This window comes from Nothoprocta perdicaria, unplaced genomic scaffold (genome assembly GCF_003342845.1).
Source record: "Nothoprocta perdicaria isolate Ctin4 unplaced genomic scaffold, notPer1 scaffold_19, whole genome shotgun sequence".
Taxonomy (NCBI): domain Eukaryota; kingdom Metazoa; phylum Chordata; class Aves; order Tinamiformes; family Tinamidae; genus Nothoprocta; species Nothoprocta perdicaria.
The window spans coordinates 6,811,897-6,839,206 of NW_020455093.1; the positions used below are offsets into that span (position 1 = coordinate 6,811,897).

The 27,310-nt window shown below is 33.2% G+C and overlaps 1 protein-coding gene across 1 annotated transcript in view; it reads right to left on the bottom strand.

The window, feature by feature from the left end:
• The window catches only part of SNTG2 (syntrophin gamma 2), a 126,919-nt gene that overhangs the window by 3,199 nt on the left and 96,410 nt on the right, over positions 1-27,310 (bottom strand). The window contains exons 13-16 of the mRNA XM_026037069.1: positions 26,471-26,542; positions 22,883-23,092; positions 13,270-13,362; positions 9,492-9,602 (exon numbers count right to left, since the gene is read on the bottom strand). Of these exons, the coding sequence (XP_025892854.1) occupies positions 9,492-9,602; positions 13,270-13,362; positions 22,883-23,092; positions 26,471-26,542 (486 nt within the window). The remainder of the gene's footprint in view (positions 1-9,491; positions 9,603-13,269; positions 13,363-22,882; positions 23,093-26,470; positions 26,543-27,310) is intronic.

Here is a 27,310-nt window from a genome sequence, read left to right on the forward strand (position 1 = left end):
TCGCAACCAGCTGTCCTCCTTCTGGTGCTTGCTCAACACAGACAGAAGCCCCAGAGAACACTGTTTTCAGCCACAAGTCCTGCAGAGCATATTTACGTACAGAGTTTTAGATATATGTAATGCATGCAATCCTTGTGGCTCATCATCCACATTTTAATCACATTTTAATTCTTTCCAGAATTTGGGAATCTAAAAGTTTCTCAACAAAATAGCTCAGAGACTTTGCTAACAGAAGTGAAGTAATTTTCTATTCCTTTCAATAGCTGCTCTCTGAAATAATTGCTAACCAGTTTTCCTATAGCTTTCAAACAAACAAACAAAAAAAAAAAAAAAAACCAAAATAACAGGCATTATGCATTGTCATTTTTCAAGCTATAACTATTAAATTAAAGTAACAAATAATTTAAAACAACTTATAATGGGATATAGTATGTCACTACTACATTTCTGTGTTTGTCTTCTGCATAGTGGGTGAACATTTTAGTCTTTATAATTACCGCAATAAAAATCACATTTTTTTTTTTATCTGAAAGCAACTAGCTCAGAAGAATGGATTACTGAAATGCGACAAAAAATTAAGTAAACTTATATGAGGTGTCTAGATCTGATTCAGGTCTTTGAAAACTGAATAAATATTCAACTTTTGTWGCTTTTGTGGCTGAAAACAAGGCTCTGCTTTCAGGGTATGTAAAACATTCCATGGATCTGCAATGTAATTCAAGCTACTCTCCAACTTCCTATGGCCCAGAAACTATCAGCATCTCTAGTCAGTCAGGGAAAGGTTATCATAGTATCATATTCAGAAATATGTTGCTACTTGTGTATATATTTTTTTACAGTAAATTAACTTTACTTACAGTAAAGTAACTTACTTACAGTAAATTACAGTAAAATTACATAGCATGATTTAAATGCTGCACTGGACATGCTTCTGCATTATCAAAATATGAACATCCTTGTATCCTCTAGGATGTGATGCAAAAATATAAGGACTCCTGGGAAAGGCARGTGGATATTCCAGCTTTATTCAAATAAGACAGAATTGTTTATGTAGGGAAGAAGCACATTTTGATAAGAGGTCAGACTGCTTTGTTAAAAAATGAAAAGAGATGAAGGGAGAGAAAGGAAAAAGGAGAGAGATAATGGAGATAGAAGAGAAAAAGGAGAGAGAGAGGAGAAAGGAAAGGAAGAAAGTAAGAAAGGGAGACAGACAGCTTCTCGCTGCAGCTCTACATATTTTCTGTCATGCTGCACCTCCATTTCTGTGGTAAACTTGCTGCTGTTCCTATGAATTGCATAAAAGGTAAGAAAGGATATAATATCCCTTATTTAGAATAGAACAATCCATCCACTTTAGAAGTTCTCATTCTGAAATGTGTTAAAGGCTATGAATCCCTATGAATTTAATGGAAATTACAGACTTCACTTCCAGGATTATAAAATAGTGGCAAATATAAAACACTCCTACAMTCTAATAAAAAATAATAGAAGCATAAACTGATATTACTGATGAGTTGAATGTGGMACTTCTAACATACATGTCTACTTAAAAAAGAAGAAAATAGTGTAACATTAGAAACACGTAAAACTCAATCTTCTGCTCTCGCATGCTTGTTAGCCAACATATTAAGAAAAAATATAATAATAAATAAAGAACATTTTTGAGAAGTTATACCAAAGTGAACACTTACACTTAGATAATGAGCAATATTGGCATTAAGTTACTGAAGTATTCATTCGAGCCTCCTACTCAAAATCAGATTTCCTTGTGAAAGAAAAATGAAGAATAAAATGTGAAAATCCCTTGAGGAACAGAAGTCCAGGGAATATGTATTATAACTTCTGTGGCATAATAAAAAACTGCTTATTCTATTTCAACTGACAGATACGGARCATGTGTAGAAATAAGTTTCTAAATATATTTTATTGAACAGATGTAAATAAATACAAATTAATGTAAATATTGTAAGAGAAATTTAGTGCCATTATGTAACTTTCATTGTTCAAATTTKCTGAAACTGGAATGAAGAACATACACATTTTTTTCAGTGGAACACAATCCTTAATAAGCCTTGGCATATSAGTCTGGGATGGCACAGGGCAGCTGAGAGAGAGAGTCCTTTACAAACCTTCTCATTTCTGTACACTCGCTTTGTACACATCTAATCTCTGTTTATTCAGAAAATCAGAGGTGACCTAACACACACTGCAGGACAGATTTCAGACTGCTCTGACAATATTATGTGAATAAACCATAGAAAAATATGAGAAAAGCAAGGGTAAGGGTGTCTCTGGCCTTTCCAATACACCTGCTGTGGCTTCCACATTGCTTATTTTACAGTTTGAGTATGAAATGAAACCTGTGCATATTAGAGAGCTTGTTCAACCTGTTGAGATTTACCTTTTGAATATTAATTTTCCACTATTATATTTCTGGCACAACATATATAGTCAAAAGAGAAGTAATATTGCTAAAACTATGTTTTGAGTAAAGACAGGCTTCATTTTCTCCAGTTAACCCCTCAATTGAGGGGTTATTTTCAAGACAGATCCTAGTTTGGGGAGCTGTTATAGAATATAGTAGCCAAATGGGTGGCTCATTAAGTGCTCTACCAGCAGTGTACCAGTTAATTCACTTTCCAGCGTTCTCACATTTTTAATATTTTGCATACGGTATACTGCTTTACAGGACTGTCAGGTTATGTTTTCTGTAAGACTGTGCATTTGTGTGTGACCACATGAAGAAAGGAGCACAGTCCTGCTGGTCTGCTGTGCAAGACTCCATTAGGGATGGTCCTTGATGGTGGACTAGGCCTCTCTCTGGGTCCTCATGCCTCAGAAGCGCTCACAGACCCAGCTTATCTCAGTAATATCACAAGCACGAGAGAGGTAAAGTGTTTGCTGTTTGAGAGAGATCTAATGTCCATATTAACTTCTTTTTCAATCCTTACTGTGGCTTACCAAAGGCAGATGCTAGAATAGGGAATTACATATACTCAAACCAGAAGTTGGAATACAGACTGGGATGGTGGAGGAAACCACGTCCTCCATGGGTTGAGGAAACAGCTTGCTCAAAGAATTGGTATGGTGCTAGTGAATACAGATTACAGACAGCTTGCAACACAGAAGGGGAAAGATGACTAGCATGTTAGCTTAGAAATATATTTTTAATGTTAGGAAGATATCCCTGCCTCCCAGGTTGGGGAAATGGAGATGCTGTGTAGCTTGGTGACATGAGGTGGACCAATAGACCATACAGGACTTATTTTTGASGATAGAAATTCAACTTCCTCAGCTTTTGTGTGTAATTTGTATTTCTCCAAGAAAATAACACCAGTGCCACTTATTTCATATAAATGCATTGCTACCATAATCTATTTTTCATTTGACAATGTTTTTCTTCATATGCAGCCAGGCAGACCACCAGCTAGCTCATTGTTAATTTAATATGTGCCACCGAACTCCACTGTTCTGCTTATTTGCCTCATCTGTGATCACTGTCTTTTTCCTTCATTTAAGGTTCTCAGTGTATTTCTATATGTATTAGGAAGAATCTCTGGATATCTAATATTTCAATAATCAGAGCTATTTCAGCTTACTGTCTAACTCCTAATAAGTGATTTAAGTACAACAAAGCCATTAGAAGGAGGACAGCAAGAGAAGAACATAAAAGACTGGATTAAAGCAGTGGGAGGACAAGACTGCAAAACTGTCACTGAGAATATGGCACTGAGCTGGCACTAAGGATATGAAATATGTACATACTGCGCTGACTGGCATATCTACACAGGCACAGTCAACTAAGAAAAATGTGCGCTCTTTTTTTGTCCATCTGCCTAGAAGAGATTTATTTATTAGGCACCATAGTGCTCTGGCTCAGTGCCACACAACATTTACTATACTCCATTAACTGTTAGATCACCATTTGAAGAAGTCAYGAGTCTGCATAATAAGACAGGTAAATAACAGACAAAGATAGATAGCATTATTGCACCCCATGTATTTTACGACTTCTTCAAGAACATTGTCAAGTCTCAGTGTTTACAAGTAGTTCACAAAACTACAAATACTACTACTATATCCTTATTAACCAGCATATTATTTCAATCCTTTAGATTGAAACTTGATCTTGACCGATGATTGCCACAGCATATTTAAGAGCAGATGCATTAGTAGCTCACAGCTTGTTAAGATTGTTGTAAATACGGAATGAGGCATGAAAGCTTGTTCAGCTATAAACTTTTACTTGGCCTCTGGTTTGTGTTTGTTATTTGCACAAACAGCAGAATGATGAGCTAAAATTGTTCTCTAACCTCACAAGCATTACAACCAGTTCCATGATTCCAACCGTCTGTGACAAATGAATTGCAACTCAATCTATAAAYTGAACTTAAATTTTTAATACTAGTTCTGCAGGGATCTGAAAGAGTCAGCCAGTTTTTCACATCCAGCTTGAATGAGTCTAAATGTCACTGTCTCCTGTTAAATCTGGAATGCTTTTAAATGTTGCATTGGCAGATGAAAACTTTGCTAATGCACAAGAAATTCATCTGAAAAGTTGTTCCAGAGAAGCTTGTTCAGGAGCAGACAACTAAATTAATTTCTTCCAGCAAATATTAACATAAATTTCAAACAGCAATCAGACTGTAGAGCCCTGCCACATATGCAAAGTCTTTACTCCTATCCACCATCATTTTGTGAATCATTATGAAGCTCTCAAGATGCTCAGCAGTAAACTTGCAGATGTCAACAACAGAAGACTCACGTTAATAGAAATGCATAAGGGTTTGAGTGCTAAATTATAGTAAAATGTTGCCCTAGAGACAGATTTACTGGTACTCTCTTCAATTWACCGTGTATCTCAACAGTACAAATGTAGAATATACTCTATGTCAGATGAATATAGTGAGATCCAACAAAACCACCCTAATTGCTGACATGACCTTGACCACATGCCTGAAGTTTTAAAAAGAATAGAATCTGTTGCAAAATTACAGGGAATAATTGAAAAAATAYATGGCATACCACAACTGTACTCCTGTGAAAATACCAGTGTTGAGGCCTGAAGTGAAGCGAGCAAAGAAAAACTGTATGTACTAAGATAGATATGTAAAGTTCTCAAGTTATATGTTTAACAGACAGAARGTACCTGGGACAAAATTTAGCTGAAGCTTTGCTATAACTCATAATAATTAAGTTACACCATGATTTCTCTGACTGGATCATTCTACAGAACGTTATGCTGTAGCAGTATGAGCAGAACACAAAGAGCTGTCTTGGGTCTTGCTACTGTCCCTCTTTCTCAGCACAAAATAAGCTGGTCTTGTGTTGAAAGTAACATTGCCTTATTTTTAATTGCTACTGACAATAATATTTTTCATATCTAAAAAGTACAACATTTGCAAAAATATCAAATAACTAATGCTGAAAATTTGCTTTTTAAGATCATCCAGACTTCAAAATATTAGGAAGATATTCAGAAGAATAAAACAATCTGAGTCTCTTTTCTTCTTTCTTTTCTTAATAAAATATTTGAGACCAGTGAGACCAAGTTTGTAAAAGAGGAAATCTGGTGTAAAAAAAAAAAAGCTCTATTTACCTATTTGGTGTGAATGAATTGCAAAAAATGTAACACCATCTTTTCCTCAGAGTGAAAAAGAAAAGGATTAAATACTGAGAAGAAAAGGAAAATGCTCATAGGGCTCAATTAAAAAGAATCTTATGTCGCGGGTTATTACTCCTTAATGGGGCAGATAAATTATCAATCCTATCAGTATTATCTTGATTAAAAAGATCGAAAAAAAAAAATGTCAAAAAGCCTAACCTAACCTATACCTCCTATTACTTGTCATTTTCAGTTGGTATCCTGAATTCARTACACAAGGTTTGCCAAAATTTGAATGTTTTCACTTATATTTATATATGAGACAGCAGTGTGCCCTGGTGGCCAAGAAGGCCAATGGGATCCATGGGTGCATTAAGAAGAGCATCTCCAGCAGGCCAAGAGAGGTGATCATCCCCCTATACACAGCCCTGGTGAGGCCACATCTGGAGTACTGTGTCCAGTTCTGGGTTCCCCAGTACAAGAGGGATGTGGAGCTGCTGGAGAGAGTCCAGCGCAGGGCTACCAGGATGTTCTGCCTGGAACATCTGCCCTATGAGCAAAGGCTGAGGGAGCTGGGCCTGTTCAGCCTGGAGAAGGGAAGGCTGAGGGGGGACCTGATCAGTGTCTGTAAATACCTCAAGGGAGGCAGTGAGGAGGAGGSGGCGGCCTCTTTTCAGTGGTGGCCAGCGATAAGACTAGAGGAAACGGCCACAAACTGAGGCACCAAAAGTTCCACAGGAWCTTAAGGAAACATTTCTTGACAGTGAGGGTGCCAGAGCCCTGGAACAGGCTGCCCAGAGAGGTTGTGGAGTCTCCTTCTTTGGAGATCTTTAAAACCCGCTTGGATGCAGCCCTATGCCACGTGCCCTAGGTGACCCTGTGTGTGCAGGGAGGTTGGACTAGATGACCTCTGAGGTCCCTTCCAACCTTAAGCATTCTATGATTCTATGATTCTAYGATATATATCTACCGTATCAATTTTTCTTCAAAAGATTACTTTTGCAAATAAAATTTAAACATTTTAATCATTCCTGAGATGATGAGTGAGAAAAATCTATTATTTTGCTCTCACTAAAAAGCTCTCATGACTTTGAGAAAGCCCTATTATCCTCAGGTTTCATCCCCTCCTGTCCTGACYTGCAGCTGAGGGCAGCTGTCCCCTGGCCATCTATCAAATGGGTTATCTAACCAGTTAATACACATATCTCCAAAGCAACTAAAAAAATTGTTTCATATTTCCCCACTRTCAGCCTGGCCAAACATTTGCCATAACTTAAGAGTAGCATCCATGCATTATACTAACTTTYGAGGGATTTAAAAAATGGATTTGGGTGGAAATATTACCGGAATTATTAAAGGTACAGTAAGTTTGGGGAAGTACTGCAGTAGGAAACTATGAGGGGAAGCTCTAGGGAATATGAGGGGCCTGAAGGAGAAATTAATGTTCAGAATCTAGGCCTTTTCAATTCCTTCCAGCAGAAAAACACGTATTTTAAGAGAAAAAAAAAAAAAAAAAAGCTTTTTTTTCATCTAAAATAGAAATGCACAGTAAGAATCACTTTGCTCTTTGCTTAGAATTTATAGGAGAAAAGTATCTCCAGCTAGTCACTAAGACACAGAAATGGAATTCCCAAAYGTGATTTTTCCCCTCAAGAATTTTTAAGCATATAAAATTAGACTTGATCAGGTAAAATCTSTTGCAGATTATCTCTCTTGTTATTGCCAGGTGAACAGGCTTAAGTCATCTGTATCAAGCTTTATTTCATATGCAGTGGGGGAGAAATCAAACTTCTGATATTTGATGGTATTTTCAGTTTCTCARTATTGGTTGCACTTCAGCCTACAGCACCACCTGCCGCTATGAAATCTTTTCTTCTGTATGATAAGCAGTGCTAGATATCGCATAAGACAATGACYAGCATCACTGTTTATTTCTTGGCCATTCCAATTCTGAAGTCTAAAGGATAATACCATCTACAATCGTGATTTACAATTACATGTACATCTGGTATATATATAGTTATCAYTCTGTATTTATCCACATATTTCACAACCCTGTAACACCCTCCTCTTGATAATTTCAAAGTACTATAGAAACACTCACAACAACTCTGAGAATTATGTGTTTTCATTACAGCTATGCAAAAGAATGCTATTCAATGTTTTGTTAAATCAGCATCTCTGGATAAAACCTGCTGAAAAAATTATTAGAGCTTATTTTATTATTCAACAAATAGCAATAATTGAATTTTCAAAAAAAAAATTACAATTTTTCAATCTATAATTTAAAACTTAAGGAGAAACAAATAAAAATATAATTACAATGAATGAAAAATATTTTTTTAATATTCTGATTGCTATCTCAAAAGTAAAAGGAATGATTCAGTACTAAAGCAATAAAAAGGGGCTGTAGCCAATTATCACATATGGGCTATATATCCATTCAGCACATGGATTGGAGGAATCATGTTCAATTTTTCACACTAATACAATCTTCCTGTCTGACCTTGAACAAGTTACTTGAACCCTGTGCAACAAATGATCATGTATAACATGATGATAGTTCTTTTTTTCTCTCCAGGGAGTACTGTGAGGATGACTTAGAAATGATCTGCTCCCATCGTCGAGTTATTATAGTAGTCTGTATTTTATACTAGACATTATTTTTTTACCGCAGAGCCAAATCATAACTTGAGTTAAGTTTGCTGATGAAATACTAAAAACTTTTATTACAAGGAGATACCATAAAACACTAACCTTTTAAACAAAACAACAAAAAAGTCATTTTCTTCCAGAAAAAAATAGTTCAGGCAAACTTTACAATGATATTTATACATAATTGAAGGAAAATGCAGTCACATAATCRATACATTCTTTAATAGTTGACTAATATAGATATACAAATGAAGACACATTGAATTTGCTGTATCTCTATGTTACAAAAATGTCATTTTTTTTTTTTTTTTAATATTAGAAAAGACAGGTAATATCTGTTCTGCCTTTGTTCATGCTCATTAGGGCAAATTATCAGCTTACAATAGGTAGATGATTACCTATGAAAAYCCAGGAAAGAATATTTGGGAATATTCATAGCTTTTCAATTTTTTTTTTTTGCTTCCCTGTTCTCACTGACTTTTGTTCCACTAGATCCCAGTTGAATCTCACTTAGCTTCCTTTTCTCCATCACATCACATTCTTCTCATTCCTTTCAAAACTYTGTGACTGCACATTTTCCTTTCCTTTCCCCTTATTTTCTTGAATCTTACTCCAAACTTCTGTGTTTATTATTAATCTCAGGCTTGATATTTCATTTATGTAAGTTTTATCACATCCTCTAGATGATACATACAACAGCATAAAACTGGGGATCACAGGGCAGAATTTGAGTCCAGATGCAGGTGTTACAGCTACACTTACAGTTTAATTTCACACCTTTCTCTGATGCTTTCTAAAAGGGAAAAAAACAGGAACTAGAAATACCTCACATAAACAGTAGTACCTGTATGTCATCAGAGTTTTATGCCAGGTCTAGCACAACACCAAGCACTCTCAACTCACAGTAGAACAACAGATTTCAGAACATTCTTGGCCTTTTGGCCAAAAGTTATTATTTCCTTTGTTTAAGGTAATAAATGCTATGCCATATATTGCATGATTTTCATAAATAGCACAACAAATCTATAGACACTACACCACTTTTATTGGTTGTGAAGCTTCTATAGAACAGAACAGAATAGAACAGAAAAATATAATATATAGAACAGAAGAAAAAAAAGATAATTCATGATTTGCAGTTCAATGTGTGTGAAGTAGGAAATGGAAATTTTGATGTCTTGATAGTAATTCCATTTCATTTGTTACCAAACATAAAGAATATGCTGCCTACCTTGGTTTCAATTTGTTTGGTGTCTAGATTCTGAAAGAGAAGCTTTACTCTTGTTTTCCCATCATCTGATGATCCTTTCAGCTGAGAAAATTTAAACCTCCACAGCACATTCTAAGGAGAAAGAAATTTGATTAAGAACTCTCTTACACACTCTCACCAAGAACTGATAGACACTGACCTATTAAGAAAAATCTTTAAGACAGTAAATGAAATGCATTTACAGGCTGCTTGCAGAGCAAGTGAGATTAACAGTTCTGTATCATATGTGAAAGATACAGCATTCATATTCACTAATTATCTAAAAGTCTTCTGATATGTAACTGTTTCACTTGTGTATCTCAAATAATACCAAATACCATGGTATTTGTTTCAATATGAACCCAATTCTGTTCTATATCTTAATCTCATATTTAAGTGGGATCACTTGCATTGCATGTGTAACTATCTCATACAGATGTTGCAAAGCTGAATTCCATGATGTAAAGTGGTTTGAAACATGCTATAGAAATATTTTTATGTTTATGTATATATTTTATCTTGCAAACTACAAAATATATGCTCTGTGTTACACAGTTATTTGCAAACATATAAAAACTCTTAAGATATTTTCAAACTTCTCCCTCCTTTCAGTTTACATATGTGGCCTTACTATTACTATGAGGGAAATCCTAGATCAAAACAAAATTTTTAAATATTTCCAAAGGTGCTTTTTTAAAAACACTAGGAAATTCTTTTTGAAACTAATTTCATTTTCTGTATTAACTTGAATTACTTTTTTTCTATTCATCACCTTTAAAGGCATAATAAGTCTAAAAAGATAGATTAACAACTTGCATCCAGAGTTCCTGCTGATGTTTCCTTAATGTCCCATAATATTAATGAGAATTCGAAGCACATATTGAGATGTGAATCAATCCCTAGATACTGGTGAGGAAACATGATTTAAATGCTTTGAAAGCTCTTTCAAAAGCAGACATAAAACAGGCAGGCTTTTTTTGATATGTTTTCCATTTCTCACTGTCTCACTGAAAAATATTCGTATGTAGGCCAGCACTATACCTACACTTATAAGTAACAGACATTCTCCCTGTGAATTTGTCTGGGGTAGAACAGCTGCTCTGTGAGTCACATGCAATTACTGCAAAAAAGAAATACTAGTCCTCTCTAAATTAGTGCAGACTATTTCTACTATCTAATAAGGTTAATATTCTGGGATATTTTCTCTCTGCAAATTAGACATTTGCTACATATAGTTGCTAAAGTCGAGAAAGAATGTGCTTACTCCTATTTTAGAACACAGTTAGCTTTGAAAAGAGTAGGTGTCCTGCTTCCTTTAAATTAATAGTTTGGGAAGTTATTTCTTCGCATTATTGCTCTTACACTATATGCCTTGATGATGATGATTATGATGATGAAATATTCACTCTTAACATCACATATACTAATTTTGATTAAAGTTCCACCATTCCCAGTGCTACAGCAATACAGAAAAGAATATCAGACTGAGAGATGAGTAAAATGAGAAAGGTAACAAAAGTTGGGATCCTACAGGATTTGTCTTGTTGGCCAACATTTTTGTCTTTGTAGTGGTTTCTGCACTACTTGAACAAACATCAGTTGATAAACAGGATAACATAAATTTAGCATGAGGAAGACCTCATGAATTTGAATTATTTTGTTACTTTTTTTACAACTCTACTAATACTTTGTAATGCCCTATTAAAAAAATATAAAGTCTTACAGGAGGCAAAAAAAGCTTGATTCCATCTCCTGGTTCCCAGCAGTCACAAACTCAGTTGGCTTCTTAGATTTCCTAATTTAAAAGATGAAAAAAATCAACTATGCTATGGCATTGTGATGGTGCTTAAACTTTACAATCATGAATAGAGTTTAACTGGGTCCAGAGGGCCTAATTAGACCACCTGAAAGGTACTCAAAGCTTAAATGAGTTTGGATCTAAACTGAATAGATGAATGTTCTATAAGGGGTAACTGCTAAGGATGGAGAGGAAACACAGACCTAGGAAGAATTTAGCAATAATGTGCATTGCTGGAGTGATCATCTCTCCCCACAGGTGACACTGTGTGAAAAACAGAGGAAGCAGATGGCTCTGGAAGGCAGGAAAGAATGCACACTTTGGGATCCCTTTATTTTAGGTGAGCTGCTAGAGGAGCTGAATAGGGAAGGTGAGCCAATTAAGCCAGCTAGGTACAAGAAAGCCTCTGTGATCACATACAAAGCAACTGTAGGTGACAAAGATAGCTCTGAGATAGGCCCCAAATGCATGGGTCCAAGCTGTGATGACCCTGGAATATTCAACTCCAGCTGACAATTACAGGTAGGAAGAATGAATTGTGCAACTTGCTCATTACTGCCTCACGCAGAGGGTTGAGAATGCCTGTGACACCTCCATCTCTCACTCTAATGTACAATAAATAGATACAGATCTTCAAAAATTTTACATTTGAATCTATATAACTTTTCTGCATTTTTCCTTTAAGTAAGCAAGAAGGATTGATCTAAATCTTCCTGATTGTTGAGACTGAAATTGGGCACTTTGACCCAAAGTCCTAATTTTCTGATGGGCAAAATTTTGATTCTATCTAATGCAGCAGGAAAAATGATATTCATTTTGGCTTATTTTCTGATTGTTTGAAAGTGAATGTCAACGAACAAATTTATAACCCTAAAAACTAATCAGTTTACACATTTAAAAGAAACATTCTCTGTAGTTTAAACCCTAAATTGTATGTAGGCAATTTTAGGTATATAAAGTAAAATGTGATATGTCAAGCACAATTTGAGAGTACAGTTTAAGGCAGAGAAAGGTATGCAAAGATGTTTCTTTCTTTCTTTTTTTTTTTTTTTACCCTTCTTAATGGGATAGAACATGCACTGTAAAGTCCAAATTGTCAAAGGCCAGTGGCCAACTTTTCTTCACAAAGATTTCAAAAAATGTGCATTTTGGATGACAAAAAAAACCCTAGATTTTTGACAATATTTGAATATGCAGTGTATTTCTTTTTATATGGAATGACTTGATTTCTTTTATAGACATTTGAAAGAAAAGAAAGCTTTCATCTTTGAGTAAAAGGTAATATTTTGGGGGACAGACCTGCTGTACATCTGTATTAATGTTGAAGTATTTATTAGATGTAAATTTAAGCTTCTGAATTAATTTAGAAATTCATTTAAATAGCTTAAAATTTCATTTACTTTTCTGGAAGTTGGTATATGTCATGAACCATTCCCAAAAACTATTATAAATGCAGATAGTCTGTTCTGCAGGATATGAGAATTTAATCATATAGATTATGACTGAAGCATAATCCATGCCATGACTCTGTTTAGCATAGACTTATCCTAACTTCCTTATGATGAAAGAAAAAGTAATCTTATCTTACATCTTTGGCTTCAAAACAAACTGAATCAGATGACATTTTAATTTTTTCATGATAAGTAATCTTTATAAAATCCTGAAGTAGTTCAGCTCATAAGAAATCAAATTCTGTGCTAAATAAAAACTTTCATTCTTGTTATTACACGAGAAGGAAATGAGCTGTTTTCCATCCACCTCCAAAGTCTCCATGTGCTACAGTACAAACAGATTATCTCTTTCTATTCCCAACTGACTGCATTTCAGTGGTGCCACATAAATAAAAAATTGCAGTATTTTAATGGAAGAAATAAGACCTACACATGAAACAAAAAAACRTTTTCATTATTCCTTGAATTATCAGTCAAGTAGAGATATCTCTTCTGCTCCTTTTCTTCTTACCTTTGTTTTACTATCAAAACATGTAAATCCAAGAGCAAAGTCAATTGTAAAGCACAGGGTATCCCCTTGCCAGCTGCATACGTATGTTTTAGACTGGAAAAAAAAAAAAAAAAAAGAATTTTGAAAGAACAGTCATGGTTTCCTTCATCACAACAATAACATATACTTTTTTGGGCATGCGAGAATGTTTAGGTGGCAACAGTGATATTGATTCAATTTTTACATTTTAAATGTAATGTGGTATCAGATCTATTAGCTAGAGATTTGCTGGATGAATTTTTTATATGAGGAGTCCCATTTCTCAAAACAAGTAACATATTTTCGCAAAGCACTCATCATGAAATGTAACACAGAACTAGCAATGCCAAATCTGCCCATTTCAAAGCTTTTGGAAAACTGCTTAAACCTCACTTACTAATGGATTACCATATCAGTTCCAACAAATGTGCAGGAAACATTGTCTAAACATCTGGTGATTACAATTCAACTATGGAGTAATTATTATTTCACCCTTCCTGGTAATTTAAAATTTAAATATAGTCTTTTTGTAGCATTTTCATGCATAAACTCGGTTGACATACAATTGTACTACTGATTGATTAATGCCAGCTAATATAACAATTTAATAATTATTATTATAACTAGCACTAATTAAGCAGTACTTCTACTTGCTATATGCGACTATATACATACAAATTATTTGATCTCTTTTTATATTTTTAAATTATCTTTTTTAGAGTTCCATAAAAAATTCAGAAAAAACTTCTTAGACAAAAGTAAAATTTTTTTTTTTGAAGACTAGCTAACTTGAATGTATATTGCATTCTGAAAGTAGAAAATTTCAGTTTCCAGTAGTATCATTATGGCTTGATGACACTTAAGTCAATGGCGAAAATACCACTGACCTTGACATGAGTAGAGATTAGATCCTGCTGGCAGCGTTTCCTCACCAAAGTTCACAGCCATTTTTAAAATGCTTAATATACCTGCAAGTTTTATGAAAGCTTTGAGTTTTGGGTGGGTTTTTTTTTGTGAGTTTTTTTTTTGAGTTTTTTTTTTTTCCAATAGAGCTTCATAATGTCCTCTTACACTTGGAACTTGTTAATTAGAGATTTTGTACCAGGGTAGTCTCTTTAAAGCCTAAGAACAGCTTTAATAAAAGAATGACCAAGAGGAGATTGAAAGCATTAATAAGCTTGCTGATGTTATTGAAAGCTTTCCACTTAATTACTTTTAAGCTATTTTTAGTATGATATAAAAAGTTAGAGTCTCTGAAGATTTGCACTACTCAAACAAAAATTTAGAGTTAAATCACCATAAAAGCTTCTAAGCTTTACATACAACATTTTATATAGATTTTTAAAAGGACTTGGAATGAAATTCACTTATTCACAGGCTACTAATATAATCTGCTGTAGTGGAACAGTAACAGAGGTATAAATTATTTTTGAATAAATTATTTTACTCACTGGTGTTCGAAGATTGTATTTTTGTCATTTTRTAATATTTCAGTGATTGATACTCAATTACAGCATTATTTAAATATCCTCACATTTTATACAGTAATTAAAATGTGGCATTAAGCCCCAGTAATAACTTATTCTCCATTATTTTCCAATTAAACAGGTTATACTAACTGAGTTCTGACTCAGCAAAGCAATTAAAAAAAAACATATTAAATTAGATTCCCCAATGAGTAAGCATCTAATTACACAGCTACACATAGTGAATACTAAAATGAATTATTCACAAATAATTAAGCCTAGATTATTTTTATGAATATTCAATATTTGAAAATAATGTAAATGGTTTGGAAATTATTTGCAAACAAATACTAAAGACAAACAGAACATATTGCATATTCAGCATAATAAATTGCAAATAAATGTAATCAAATGTAACCAAAAACCTTGGTAAATACAAGATGAAAATGTGCAAACATTTAGATATCATCAGCCTTTAGATATGCATTAAAATATTTTGCTGACATACAGCAATAATTTATCCTCCACATTATTTACATGAAGGCATTTACAGTCATACAAAAATGAACATTCAAAATAATTGCAAGTGTGGCATGTTGACCATGTTTGAATGGCACTGCTGCACATTAAAACAAATATTGTTCTGGCTTTAATCTTAGTGGTTATGAAAGGTAGTACAGATGCAGACTCAGTGCATTCCTGAAGCAATTCTTTCCCTGAAGTGTTAAGAATTTAAGAGAAAGGGGTTATATTTATTCTGTACCAGATCAGAAAACTAGCATATATTTCCCTGACCAATTATTTAATGTTTTCAAAAAGTCCATTGCTAGTGAAACGATCTCTAGAATTATTATTTGTAATGAAAGTCAATTACAAAAGTGTTACCCCTGTACTGTACCTCTGTATTCAGGCACCACAGTCTCAATACATATACCTTCCTGAACATATCATTAAGATGATAATACCACTGACTAAGCAGAGAGAAATCTATGTTTCTGAGTCATGCATGGAAGACCTCCTATGCAAAGAAATTCCTGCCTCACTTGGGCAAATCACTAAAACGAAGCAAGAACATTATCTGTACAAGAGAAGCTGAGATCTTTGATCCCTGGGGGAGACTGAGAAGAAGGCTGGGTAGAGCACAGACTTTTGTGCTGCAGGATGAGCTAAGATGAAGAATGCATACTGGCAGCTACATGATGGAAAAGCAGGTCCTTTATCTACAGGCAGGAGATGAACATGAGATTTCAGCCCTATAACAAAAATCAGCTAGATAGCAGGTCTTCAGCCCCATCTGTGAAAMTCTGCATATCAATCAAATCATTATACTTCAGTTCACTAATGTTTTGATACTTGGGGGACATTATTTTTTCCCTTGTGTTTTCCTGGTACCTGCACATGGTAATTAGCAGGGAAATGTGAGTCAAATATCTCCTAGTGTTAAAAAAGTCCTTTTTTTTTGATTTTTTTTTCCATGATTTTTTACATCAGTGAGATGACAAGGGACAGGTTGCTTCAGTTCTCTTAAACAAAGACTGATGCAGGTTTCTAGATACCAATTAGAAGAGCTTTTTCAAAAATGCTTGAGAGCAGATAATTTCAAAACTATATTTTATGACTATCACTATGATCAACTTTCTTTCAGAAGGAGTGAATGTATTTTTAACAGATTTGCTCAAGTAATGAGGAGGGCTTTAAACTTGCTTTATGGGTCCATCAGTAAGGAAACGCTGAAACTGAGCAGGAATGTGTGAGAAAAGGCTACCAGAGGAACTTTCACATCCATTTAAAAAGCACGGCATTCATCAGTATACCTAAAGAGCCTGTGCAGCTGGTAATGAAGCTTGGGAATAAAAGAATTACTCATTCACTTGCTGTCAACAGAGTCTGACATGACTGAAATTACAGAGACATAGTGGGTACTATGTACAGCTGCAGTTCAGTCATGGATAAATGTAGTCTGTTTAGGAAGGAGTAAGAGCCAAGGAATAAGAGGTCCTCTCCTCCTTTTGAGTGGTCTTCTACGTACAGCAGACTTCTGATCAGAGGACTTCTGATTTCAACAGAGACATGCAGCTGTCCTGCATAAGCTGAAGACACACGTTTGGAAGCTATAGGGACTGTGAGATCTGCATAAATCTAGACACACAGTAGATTTGATGGCTACTGGAATGTATAGTCATTGAAATGCTTTGGCTGGGGTGCATAAACTAGTCTTATTCCAGTCATATGGGTGAAAGGTTGAATCTCTGTTTATTTTTAAGATATTTTAATATTCATGTACCTTACTGCTTAAACTACATAGTCCTTTAGTTACTCTGTCAAATAATTTATATATGTATATAGCATATTTGTACTAAGATGTATTGTACTTATTTGTTATATTTATGTGAGAAAACAGATAATGTTTTCCAATATATTCATGTTATACTTTTCCGCAAATAGGTAAACAAATAAATAATAAAGAATAACCATAAAACAAAGATTTTTGTCAAGAACTATAATACTTATAATATACATATTGTATACATTTCCTGCTTGTCGTTTGAAGTTAAAGTATATTATGTGGGAAAGTTAGTCCATTACTGACATACTAACTGCTAAGATCTTAACCCAATTTCTACTTTGCTTATAACAAAGGAGTGTTTGCATTTAAATCTAATAAGAATTTTTTAAAGTTATTAATAAATTTTCAGCATTTTTTTTTTTTACAGGGACAAGTCATCCCAACTAAACGCAAAATAAATAGAATTACTAAGAACAAAGTTTTATTTGCTTAGTAAAAACAGTAGGTACCTCATGTATTATTAAACAGCCATTATCACTTGTTATGATGTTTATCCTTGTTTATAGTTGACTACCAATAGAAATATATAGACATCAATAACAAAAGTTGCTACAGGAACAGCTGTAGCTTTAATGTGCTTTATGCAAATCTTAAATGATGACCACAACCCATTAAAACTATTAATGGCAAAGCCCTCTTGAACTATATTTTTACATTAAGGAGATAGACTTTATAGAACCACAAGTAAAACAACATAAAATATCACATGTTAATTCCTCTGTCTTTTTTTCCATTTTTTTTTTAGCAGCACCAATACACCATACAGGAGTGAGGTTCCAGAATAAATTGCTAAGTATTTATCAACACATAGAGTATGCTAAAAGCCTTAGTATGAGACAGGCTAGGCCAAGAATAAACCTTTCTGAAACTCTTACTTTCTGTATACAAAAATTCTGAGAAATAAATGAAAATGATGATAAGAACATACTGTTGTTATGATTATACAGGGAAATGTATCTCAGTCCACATCTAGCACACCCTAGAGAGTGTACAAAAAGGCATACAAAATTAAAACTCTTAATTCTGAAGACAGCCTACAACATTTTCTTCAATATTATTTTTATGTAGAATTTCTACTGCTGAACGGAAGTGCTTTTAAACTTTCTTAATTACCCAATACATTTGAATTATAAATGCATATATTTTGGTTTTCTGCTACGTGAAAAATCTGATGATATTTTTAGATACCAGGTTCATGTCTGTTCCATAATTTTGCAAAGGTATCAATGAAATAATTTGTGTGACTGTACATGAATGTACGATATCTCACTTAGAAAATGTGGCATATCCACTCAAGTGGTCATACCTTTTGGAAATTCATCATGCCACAATTAAAAATTTACAGAACTGTGAACATTATGTGATCACAGTGTTAACTCTCGTCACAGTATTAAACCACTGTGACAGAGAGACTAGGATGGCATGGATTTGAAACCTGGAATTAAATGTTTCTCTACAGGGAATTCTGTATCTATAGAAAAAAATGGGACACTGACTCAACTAGAACTGCTTGACAAGACTAGTCAGCAATGCAGATATGGTTATGCAGACTGGCTATTGCATTATTTGTGYATAAAGAACATAAGGGTAATGTAAACCAACAGAAGAAAAATGATTTGCTATGGAATAAATAGTAGAAGTCAATGAGAACAATGGAAGTAAGACAAAAAGTCACATGGGTAAATTAAATGGTATTCTAAAGTTTAAACTAGTTGTGCCTAACAACAGTTTTACGGATTTGTAGCAATCATATATTTTTTCCCCCAAAAGAAACCCAAACTACAGCAGTGTACTGTTTAATATTTTCCTATCTCTAGAGTGTATTTTCACATATCTGAAGTGCATTCACAGAATAATCAGGCTGGCACCATTCATGTCAGTAGAATCCTACTGAGATACTTCAGCAGAGGCACTAACGTGTTTTTGAAAAAAAATCTTTATTATACAAGAAAGGATTTTTCTTTACCAGTAATTTTTAAAGAAAGAGATATTCCCAAGTACAATATTCAGTTCTGGATAAAAGTACTCTGGACTGAGGTTTTCTTTTGCAACTGATTCTTACATAAATAATCACAGAGAAAGAATAATACAGACTCATAAACTTTTAAAAATGGACAGATGGCAAAATTCTATAATCAAATTTCTCTGTAAACGTGCCATGYCATTTGGGTAACTTCCTTACAGCTTCAATAGCTTTATACTTATACAAGAATATAGCATTATCTGGAAAATAACAAATGAACAGTAAAATCAAATAGTTCTTATCTAAAGTTTGTATTTAAATAAAAATAAATATATTCATAATATATATAACAATACAGATTTAGCCTTTTGATTTACATCTTCATAATTTTAAGACTATACTAAGATTTTTAGGAATATAGAAGTACATCCCTAAAAATTTACATTTAATATTATGTTATGAGTAGTTAAGCAACAGAATATATATTCTGAGAATTTTATTTTATACTCTTGCGAATGCACAGGATTTCTCTTGTTTTACAGCATTAATACACCACTTGATTCTTCCTCATAKCCCATTTGCTGAATTAATTGTTATTACAAAATTTAAACACATACAATTAATCTGTATAGTTTTAAAGACCTGACTTTGGGGASAACATTTTTTTTGCATTCACAGAAAAATTAATTAAAATTTAATGTCATTTCTAAAGATGACCAGATAAATAGGAATTCTAATAAGCTTCCTGTACATAATTAAAACAATTTAAACTTAATTGTGTAATTAAACTGAGTGCTTCTGGTAGCAAATTGATAAGTATCTTTTAATGACCCTATAAATCTAATTTAATCTAACTGCTACTTAACACCTCACCTGAATTTAAAGAGGATATCCAGTTCATTTATTTGTTTGCTTCAGAAATTAAAATGCAATATGTTCTAAAATTAGCATATGTTGGTCTTTCCATTATAAAAGAATTCCTATATATAATTTTGCTTCATATGCTTATGTCTCATCACAGAACATAAAATAAAGATAATGTTTAATATCTTTATTGAATATTTTTGCATTTTAGCTATATTACTTGATGCTCAGAAGCATCACATGCAACAATCTTGTTTTATTCATCTTAGTTTACTGTGAAGAATTAATAAATTAATAAACTAGAAAAGATGATTATTTCTCTCTCAAACTGCCTAATTTCTGNGAAGGAGAAACAGGAACTAAACTAATTGTAGTCTGCAGAACTTTGCAAGTTTCCTTTTCTTCAGTTTCCTTTAATCCTCAAATCTTAAATTGGACTTGGCAACAAACATATGCTGTGAAATAGCTTCAGATGGAGTCTTTCCACATCTTGCAGCTGGGCCACTCTGCAGTGGAATGTAATTATGTTAAAAGATCTCAGACCAGTTGGGATAAAAACCTGTTTTTCTGTAAAGCAATGTTAATTGGCTTTCCAATACCCTTCTAATCACAAATATCTGAATCTAACAATATTGTGGTCTATTTATAATGGATTTTTACACTGCCATTACTTAGCAATTTGTAGCAAATGTTATTAGTACTTGAATCTTGTTTTTTACAAAATATAATTTTGAACAGAAACATGACAATCTAAAAAAATTAAAATATATGAATAGTCTAAAATTGAACAAGATTAGAAAACTAGGTAAAAGACTGCATTGCTGTTCATTGGAAAGTTTAGAAACTGAGTATTTAGCAGAATCTCTTCATCTAGTTCCTAATTTTGAAAACAATTATTCATACATCTAGAGATTGAGAATAAAATGTCAAAGCTATACATATATTTTTTTTTCTGGAGCTGTTCAATATTTTACACCTATTCACCTTTTTTTCTTTTTTTTTTTTTTTAATTTGGAAAAAAATGCAGGTTTTAAAGATGTTATTCAAGTTTTGTGCAATTCTATCTCCTTTCCTCTTCTGTACAGTTTCCTGAGAGCTATTCCATATTGTGAAACAATCAAATTCTTCTTCCTTATTTTGTCTTCCATTAGTAACAAGTGTAATGTTTGTGTAACACACAGAACAAGTGTAATGCCAGAACAGTTAGCTCTTTGAGTTTTGCATTTTTTCTGAAGCTGACAGTAAAATGTGTGAATGTAACTCTTTCACTTTTAATTAATTAATTTAACAATTGTATCCAGTGCTCTGGAAAGAATACCTTAAGGAGCAGGAAGAATTCTGCTGAAAAAGATAATGCTGAAAAGACATGGAGTAAAACTGTGCAGGTCAAAGATATCAGCACGATATCTGTAAAAGAAATATTATGCTTTTGCCTTAATACAGTTTTGAAGACTATCTATACTGTAAGAAAATAAAAAATAAGAAGTCTTAGAGATTCATGAATTGGTCTTACAACAACTTAAAACAYTGTTGCTAAGACAGAGAGGCTTGCTAAGGTTTTTGGAAGATAACCGACTTTATGGTTGTGATTGAGGAAAGTTAACTCACCCATCACAATGCTTTTATCCTCCCTTGAAAATACTTTTGAAGAATACCTTTCTGCCTTTGGACTGCCCTTCTGCATTTTTAATGCCCCTATCGCCCCAAATTATGCTATCAACAATTACAATGTATTTTTTTGCATTTAATGTAAGTTTGCTTGTATCATTACTTGTAAATAGGTCTACTTCATTAGCTATACTGAATTTCACACTTCTTGTTATGTTCCTCTTATAAGCATTTGCAGCTTTGAAACATGACTTTAAGAGAGCTGAAAGGAGAATCATCTTAGAAGGGGATTTTTTTCTTGCTTTTCTGCATTTTTTGCCACTTACCATTGTCATAAGAAATGCATACAAAAATAAACACATACATTATGAGAGATGAACTTCAAAACTATTGAACATAAAATATAAACAATATAAGGATAAAAACCTTTAAGGGATACAATTCTTCTTATAGTAAACCAAACACATGGAACAGGTACAGGATAAGGTTAACAACAACTTGGTCAAATACAAGATCATAATGAGTGATCACACATGTATAGAATAATGGTTGAAATGATGTAGTGCAATCTCACACCTGGCATGAATCTGCCCCAATCATTTAGGCATAAAAATGAATTTCCCACCACAATTATGGTCCTTATCCAAAAGAAAGAATTCTTGTGGACCTACAGATGACAAACATTAATTTTCTGGATGCTGAAATGTCAGTCCCCTGTATATGTCTAGAAATATTCTGAGTAAAATTAAACTGCAGGCCTCATTCATGCTACTTCTGATATCCTCCTGAAAAGATAGACATGAAAAGCAGCATTTATGTTTTGAAGGAAGAAAGTAAATAGTGGAATCAGAAAGATTTTTCACTGCTGGAGAATTACCACAGCACTTTGCTCCCTACTGGCATAATGGTTTAGAGCAAACTTGAATGTATGAAACTGACTGACATAAAATTAAGATATAGGAACACAAACATAGAAACTCAAGAATTACAACCAAAACTTTAACTGAACGCCTGAGCTGCAGATTTCAAATAGGCCAAACCAGGACTGGAAGAAATGTTAGTATCTTTTGTGCTATACTGAGCTAACAGATTGTTGTATTCAGCAACTAAAAACTTTGCACAAATGCATATTTGTTCCTTGTTATCATACAGTCATCGATAGACAAATATTTATATGATGGTTAAGCTTTCAGAAGCCTTTGGTGTATTACAGTATACTCAGAGCATTACTCATAGAGCATATTAATTTGATACAATTATTAAGCATATGCAGTAACTTTCCTACAATTTGTTACAGAATATTTTACTGATGAAGTGGCTCCAGTATTTTAATTATTCATTACTTACCCCTGTTCTTTGAACTTCCAAGAAAATTGCTCTTTGAAACGATTTCTCCCACACTGCCAACTCATTGCCAAGCTCTACATTGAAATAATGACTCTTGCCATGTCCAACCAGAACACTGAAACAATATGGCCTCTGGTCTTCAAGATCCAGGTCTTGATGAATACCTAAATACAAATTTGCTTGTAGCCAGCAATCATCAGCAAGCCAGAGCTGAAAGACATGTTTCAGTATGTGATTTTTCACCTAGCAAAAACAAGCAGTTAGGGCAACACTGTCTTCTGCAAATGACAGGTATTCAGTGTCAGTCAGTTACGTTGTTATAGCATCAAGAAGCAATGCTTTYAGAATTAGGTAACATTTCCAAAGACAAATTTTCTTTTACTTTTTATTCATTTTAACCTGTATTACGAAATCTGAGCTAATTCTGTACTCCGAGAATGCTGTTAAGGTAATCTAAGCAATACATATATTGTAATTTAAGAGGAGTTAACAGAAATAAAGGTGAGAAAGAAGGGATAACAAAGATGACGACCATGAAGAAGTTCTCTGACCTTATCAACAAAAAAAAATTCTCTATACCTCCCAACGAAAGAGGAAAAGAAGGAATTTGGAGAGATAGCGGGGAAGACAGCATCATTACTTCTAAGAATGCAATTTTCTATGTAGTAGATTGAATACTATTGTTTTTCCAGAGGACTGTAGCAGAAGATTCTTAAAAATTCATCCATGATATCGGGTGATGAGTAAAAGATCTGCACTGTCAAGCTGATAATGCTATCATGCTGAGATAAATGAGATCATATTGTCAATCATCTGGTTGTTAGCACTAAATGTTCATGTAGATTGAAGTGCAAGAATGTGAAATATGAATGTTCATATATTACTACATGTATGCTTATGTTTACACATGTTTGTGTATTTGCTACATGTATGTATATAAACACACACAAACCTAAAATATAGCAAATGTTTTATTTTAAAATCTAATTTCCATATTCCATATTGAATTCTTATTTTCCATTTTTTAACTTTTATGTCATAATCATCACGTGTGAGAAGTTTACAATCAGATTTGGAACAACTGACCTTGCCTTAAACCATCTTTCTTCGGAACCCAGATGATAAAATATTCTTAACTATGGCCTTACTGCAGTTCTAGCTAGCTTCTGAAAAACTTTAAAAATACTCTCACAAAACCACACAATATAAATGTTTTGGTTTGCAATGTAGAAGCTTCARTCTCTTAAGAATTTTGTCTATGTTTATTGATTCATACAATTTCCTTCATTTATCACATATACTAAAGAATTCACAGAAAAGAAATTTAGGTGTTGAGTTGGAGGTTTTGTAATTCAGCTAATATATTCATGAAGACTCATAATTAAACATTAATTTATTAAAATGTCAAGAACATTAAGCATTGAACTGTGGGTAGTTTATTTCCCAATTCTTTTTCTTAATGAAAATGTAATACAGAATTTACTTCTAGCAAATTCTTGTCATGTCCCTGAAATCAGTCTTACCATAATGTTAAAGTAAGGACTGAGAATKAAATCAGTAGTAACATTTACAGAATGAAAACAAAAATAATGATCACCAAACCCTTCCCAAAAAGCTTAATGCGTATCCTGTTCATTGATGCCCAATTTACTTATCTGGAAAAATACAAATTTAATAAAATTTTAAGGAAATAAAATCCATAACTCTGCCCTTTGTTGCAGTGATGGGCAGGGAAGAAATCTCCTCACCCTGGCTGAAGGCCTGGAGTTGCTGAACTTTTCTTTTAAAATAACAAAATTGACGAGTGAAAAGTGTTCTTTATTTGTCAACTAAAGAGAATATGACACCTGTGTAAAATGCAGATACCAGCACGTATTTTAGAATTATTTTTGTTGTTTCTGTCAGGTTATGTATTTATTGCTCTGAAGTTTATAAATTGATCCTGTTTTCAAGTTTTTTCTTTTTTTTTTTTCCGCTCCACTTTTTGTTTGATTTTTTCTTTCCTCTTAATTCATTATCAGTAAATCAAGTATAGGAAGTATGCATATGTTGCTGAAAGTCAGTTTGTGAGAAACTGTTTGAGTAGTCAAGATATTGCACCTATCTGTACCTGTCATTCAGTTCTTGAAAGAATTTGGTCATTTACTGCAACAGAGAACCCCTTTCTTAACCGGGCAGAAAAGGGTACTAAATATTATTATCAGTTCATTATTGTAACATGTTCTGAATAATAACTGCATTGTATTAGAGAAGCACCCATAACTAGCATTCCCTTACAATAATGGAACTAAAATCATTAAGCTGCTGTTCTCCCTTCTGCAGCTGTGTACAGATAACAGACATACATAGCATCTATAACATCAACACATGATCAAAGGAAGAAGAGCACAGAAGGAGTCAGCATCTGCTGCTCAGAATCGATTTTAGTTGGTTTGGAATTTTTCAATTAAATAGCATTTCAAGGAAAAAAAAGACTAAAATATTGGAAAACATTCTTTTTTAAAGATATATCTTTTATTTAGGATGGCTTTTCTTGATATAGTTCTAACAGCAAGTAGCCTAGTAGTTAAAGTATTCAAACAGATTGGGAGAGAGATAAGTATGAGGTTTTTTTTTTCTGTATAACTTATGATTTGGATGGCCACAAACATTACTGTCCTTCTCGACATCATCCTGCGTAAAATTCACAGTTGGCAAATACAGTGAAGGAAAGTCTAATTTCACAATTAGAGTGCAGTTTGGGGTCAGTATTTCYCAGTATTTCAGTATTTCAGGCCTCTACAAGTGCATTCAATCGACCTGTACTTGTGTTTCCCTTTCTAAAGGATGATGATCAGGTTATTTCTCTAATCTGAAAAGCAGTTTCTGATTAATTGGTAAACAGCTAATTCCATCTGCGAATGAAACATATCATAAAAATATCTTTCACAAGTCAATTCTATACAAGTCAATTCTATATTCAGACTGCTAATGTTTTGCCAAAAAATATTCCTCATGACAAGTTAAAAAAATAAATTATTACAATATCTCTATATTGCGAAAGAAAAAAGCTAAAATACATGAAAGCACTATGTTTTCCTTTATAAGCTGATGCCAGTTACAGTGTTGGCAGTTGCTCTCAATCTAAAAAGGACAGAATATTATAGTCCTTATGTAAATTAAATAAAAGTATCTTTACATAGATCAAAATCAGAAACAAAGCACTTTTTTTTTCTTTTCTCTCTTTTTTTTTTTTTTTTTTGTCACAGTCACCTAAGAATCTGACTCAATACAGGGGAATGCAATATCCAACTTCATTATGACTACTTGTTTATTTCATTCATAATTCAAATGGCTGGTTGTAATACTGAAAAAATGTCTTCAATTTGGAAGTATTTTAKTAAGTTGCTCACTTGGAACCTAATCCATTTGCCATAGGTGCTTCTACTTATATAAATAGTGCAATAGACCCTATTTAAGAATAGAATTTATAATAACAGATAAGCTACTTGAGAATTAGCTGCCACCAGTTAAAATTAAGATCACCATTACCTTAATAAGCAAATTTTTGTTACTAAATAGTAAAATTGTAAGTTTGGGGAAACCTACCTTGTGAATTTTAAAAAGAACCTCACAGAGGTTATAGATTTTTTCAGCTCGTACCCAGTCTAGTGTGCTTACCTGAAATATCAAAAGAAAATATTGAAAACATATTTTTCTTCACATGTTTCTATTAAAATTATGAAAAGATGAAAAATTTAAAAGATTTCACCAATGATTATTCTACTGGATACTATAAAAATATGCAAACATACTACACTTAATATATGGCATTTAAAAAGGAATACTAAATAGCATTTTCTTTTAAAATAAACACAGCCTACAAGATTCCTACTAAAACTAAAGCATTACATAATTAATTAATTAATTGCATATTTTCCATTATTAATAATGGAAATGGAAACCTCTTTGCAATCTGTATGGTGAGAATCATATTTCTTTTATAAAATGCTAACAAACACAAGTTTCTCAAATTCAGAGATGTCAAAAGTAATATACAGATTAATGCAAGCTAATTGTGTTGCTTCATACGTGCTATCACAGCTATAAGTTTAAAAGCAATATTCTAGAATTTACCTAAAATCTTTCTTCCTAGCATGCAAATCATTTTAGTTAAATTTAGATATCAGAAGTGTTCTAATATTCACAATCTGATTTAATTCTTCATAAATCTATTTTTAATTCCCTCATGTTTGGGAAAGAAAAAAAAAAAAAAAGAAAGCAAAACAGTGATTTCTTATATTCTTGCCATAGGATTTATGAACAGACTGTGGAAATGCTTTTTATTTTCTGTTAGTACATATAAAATTTGAAAAATACTTTTGATTAGATATGTAGCTTTTAGAAAATTTAATTTAGTTGAAATGAATCACATTTGTGAATCACATG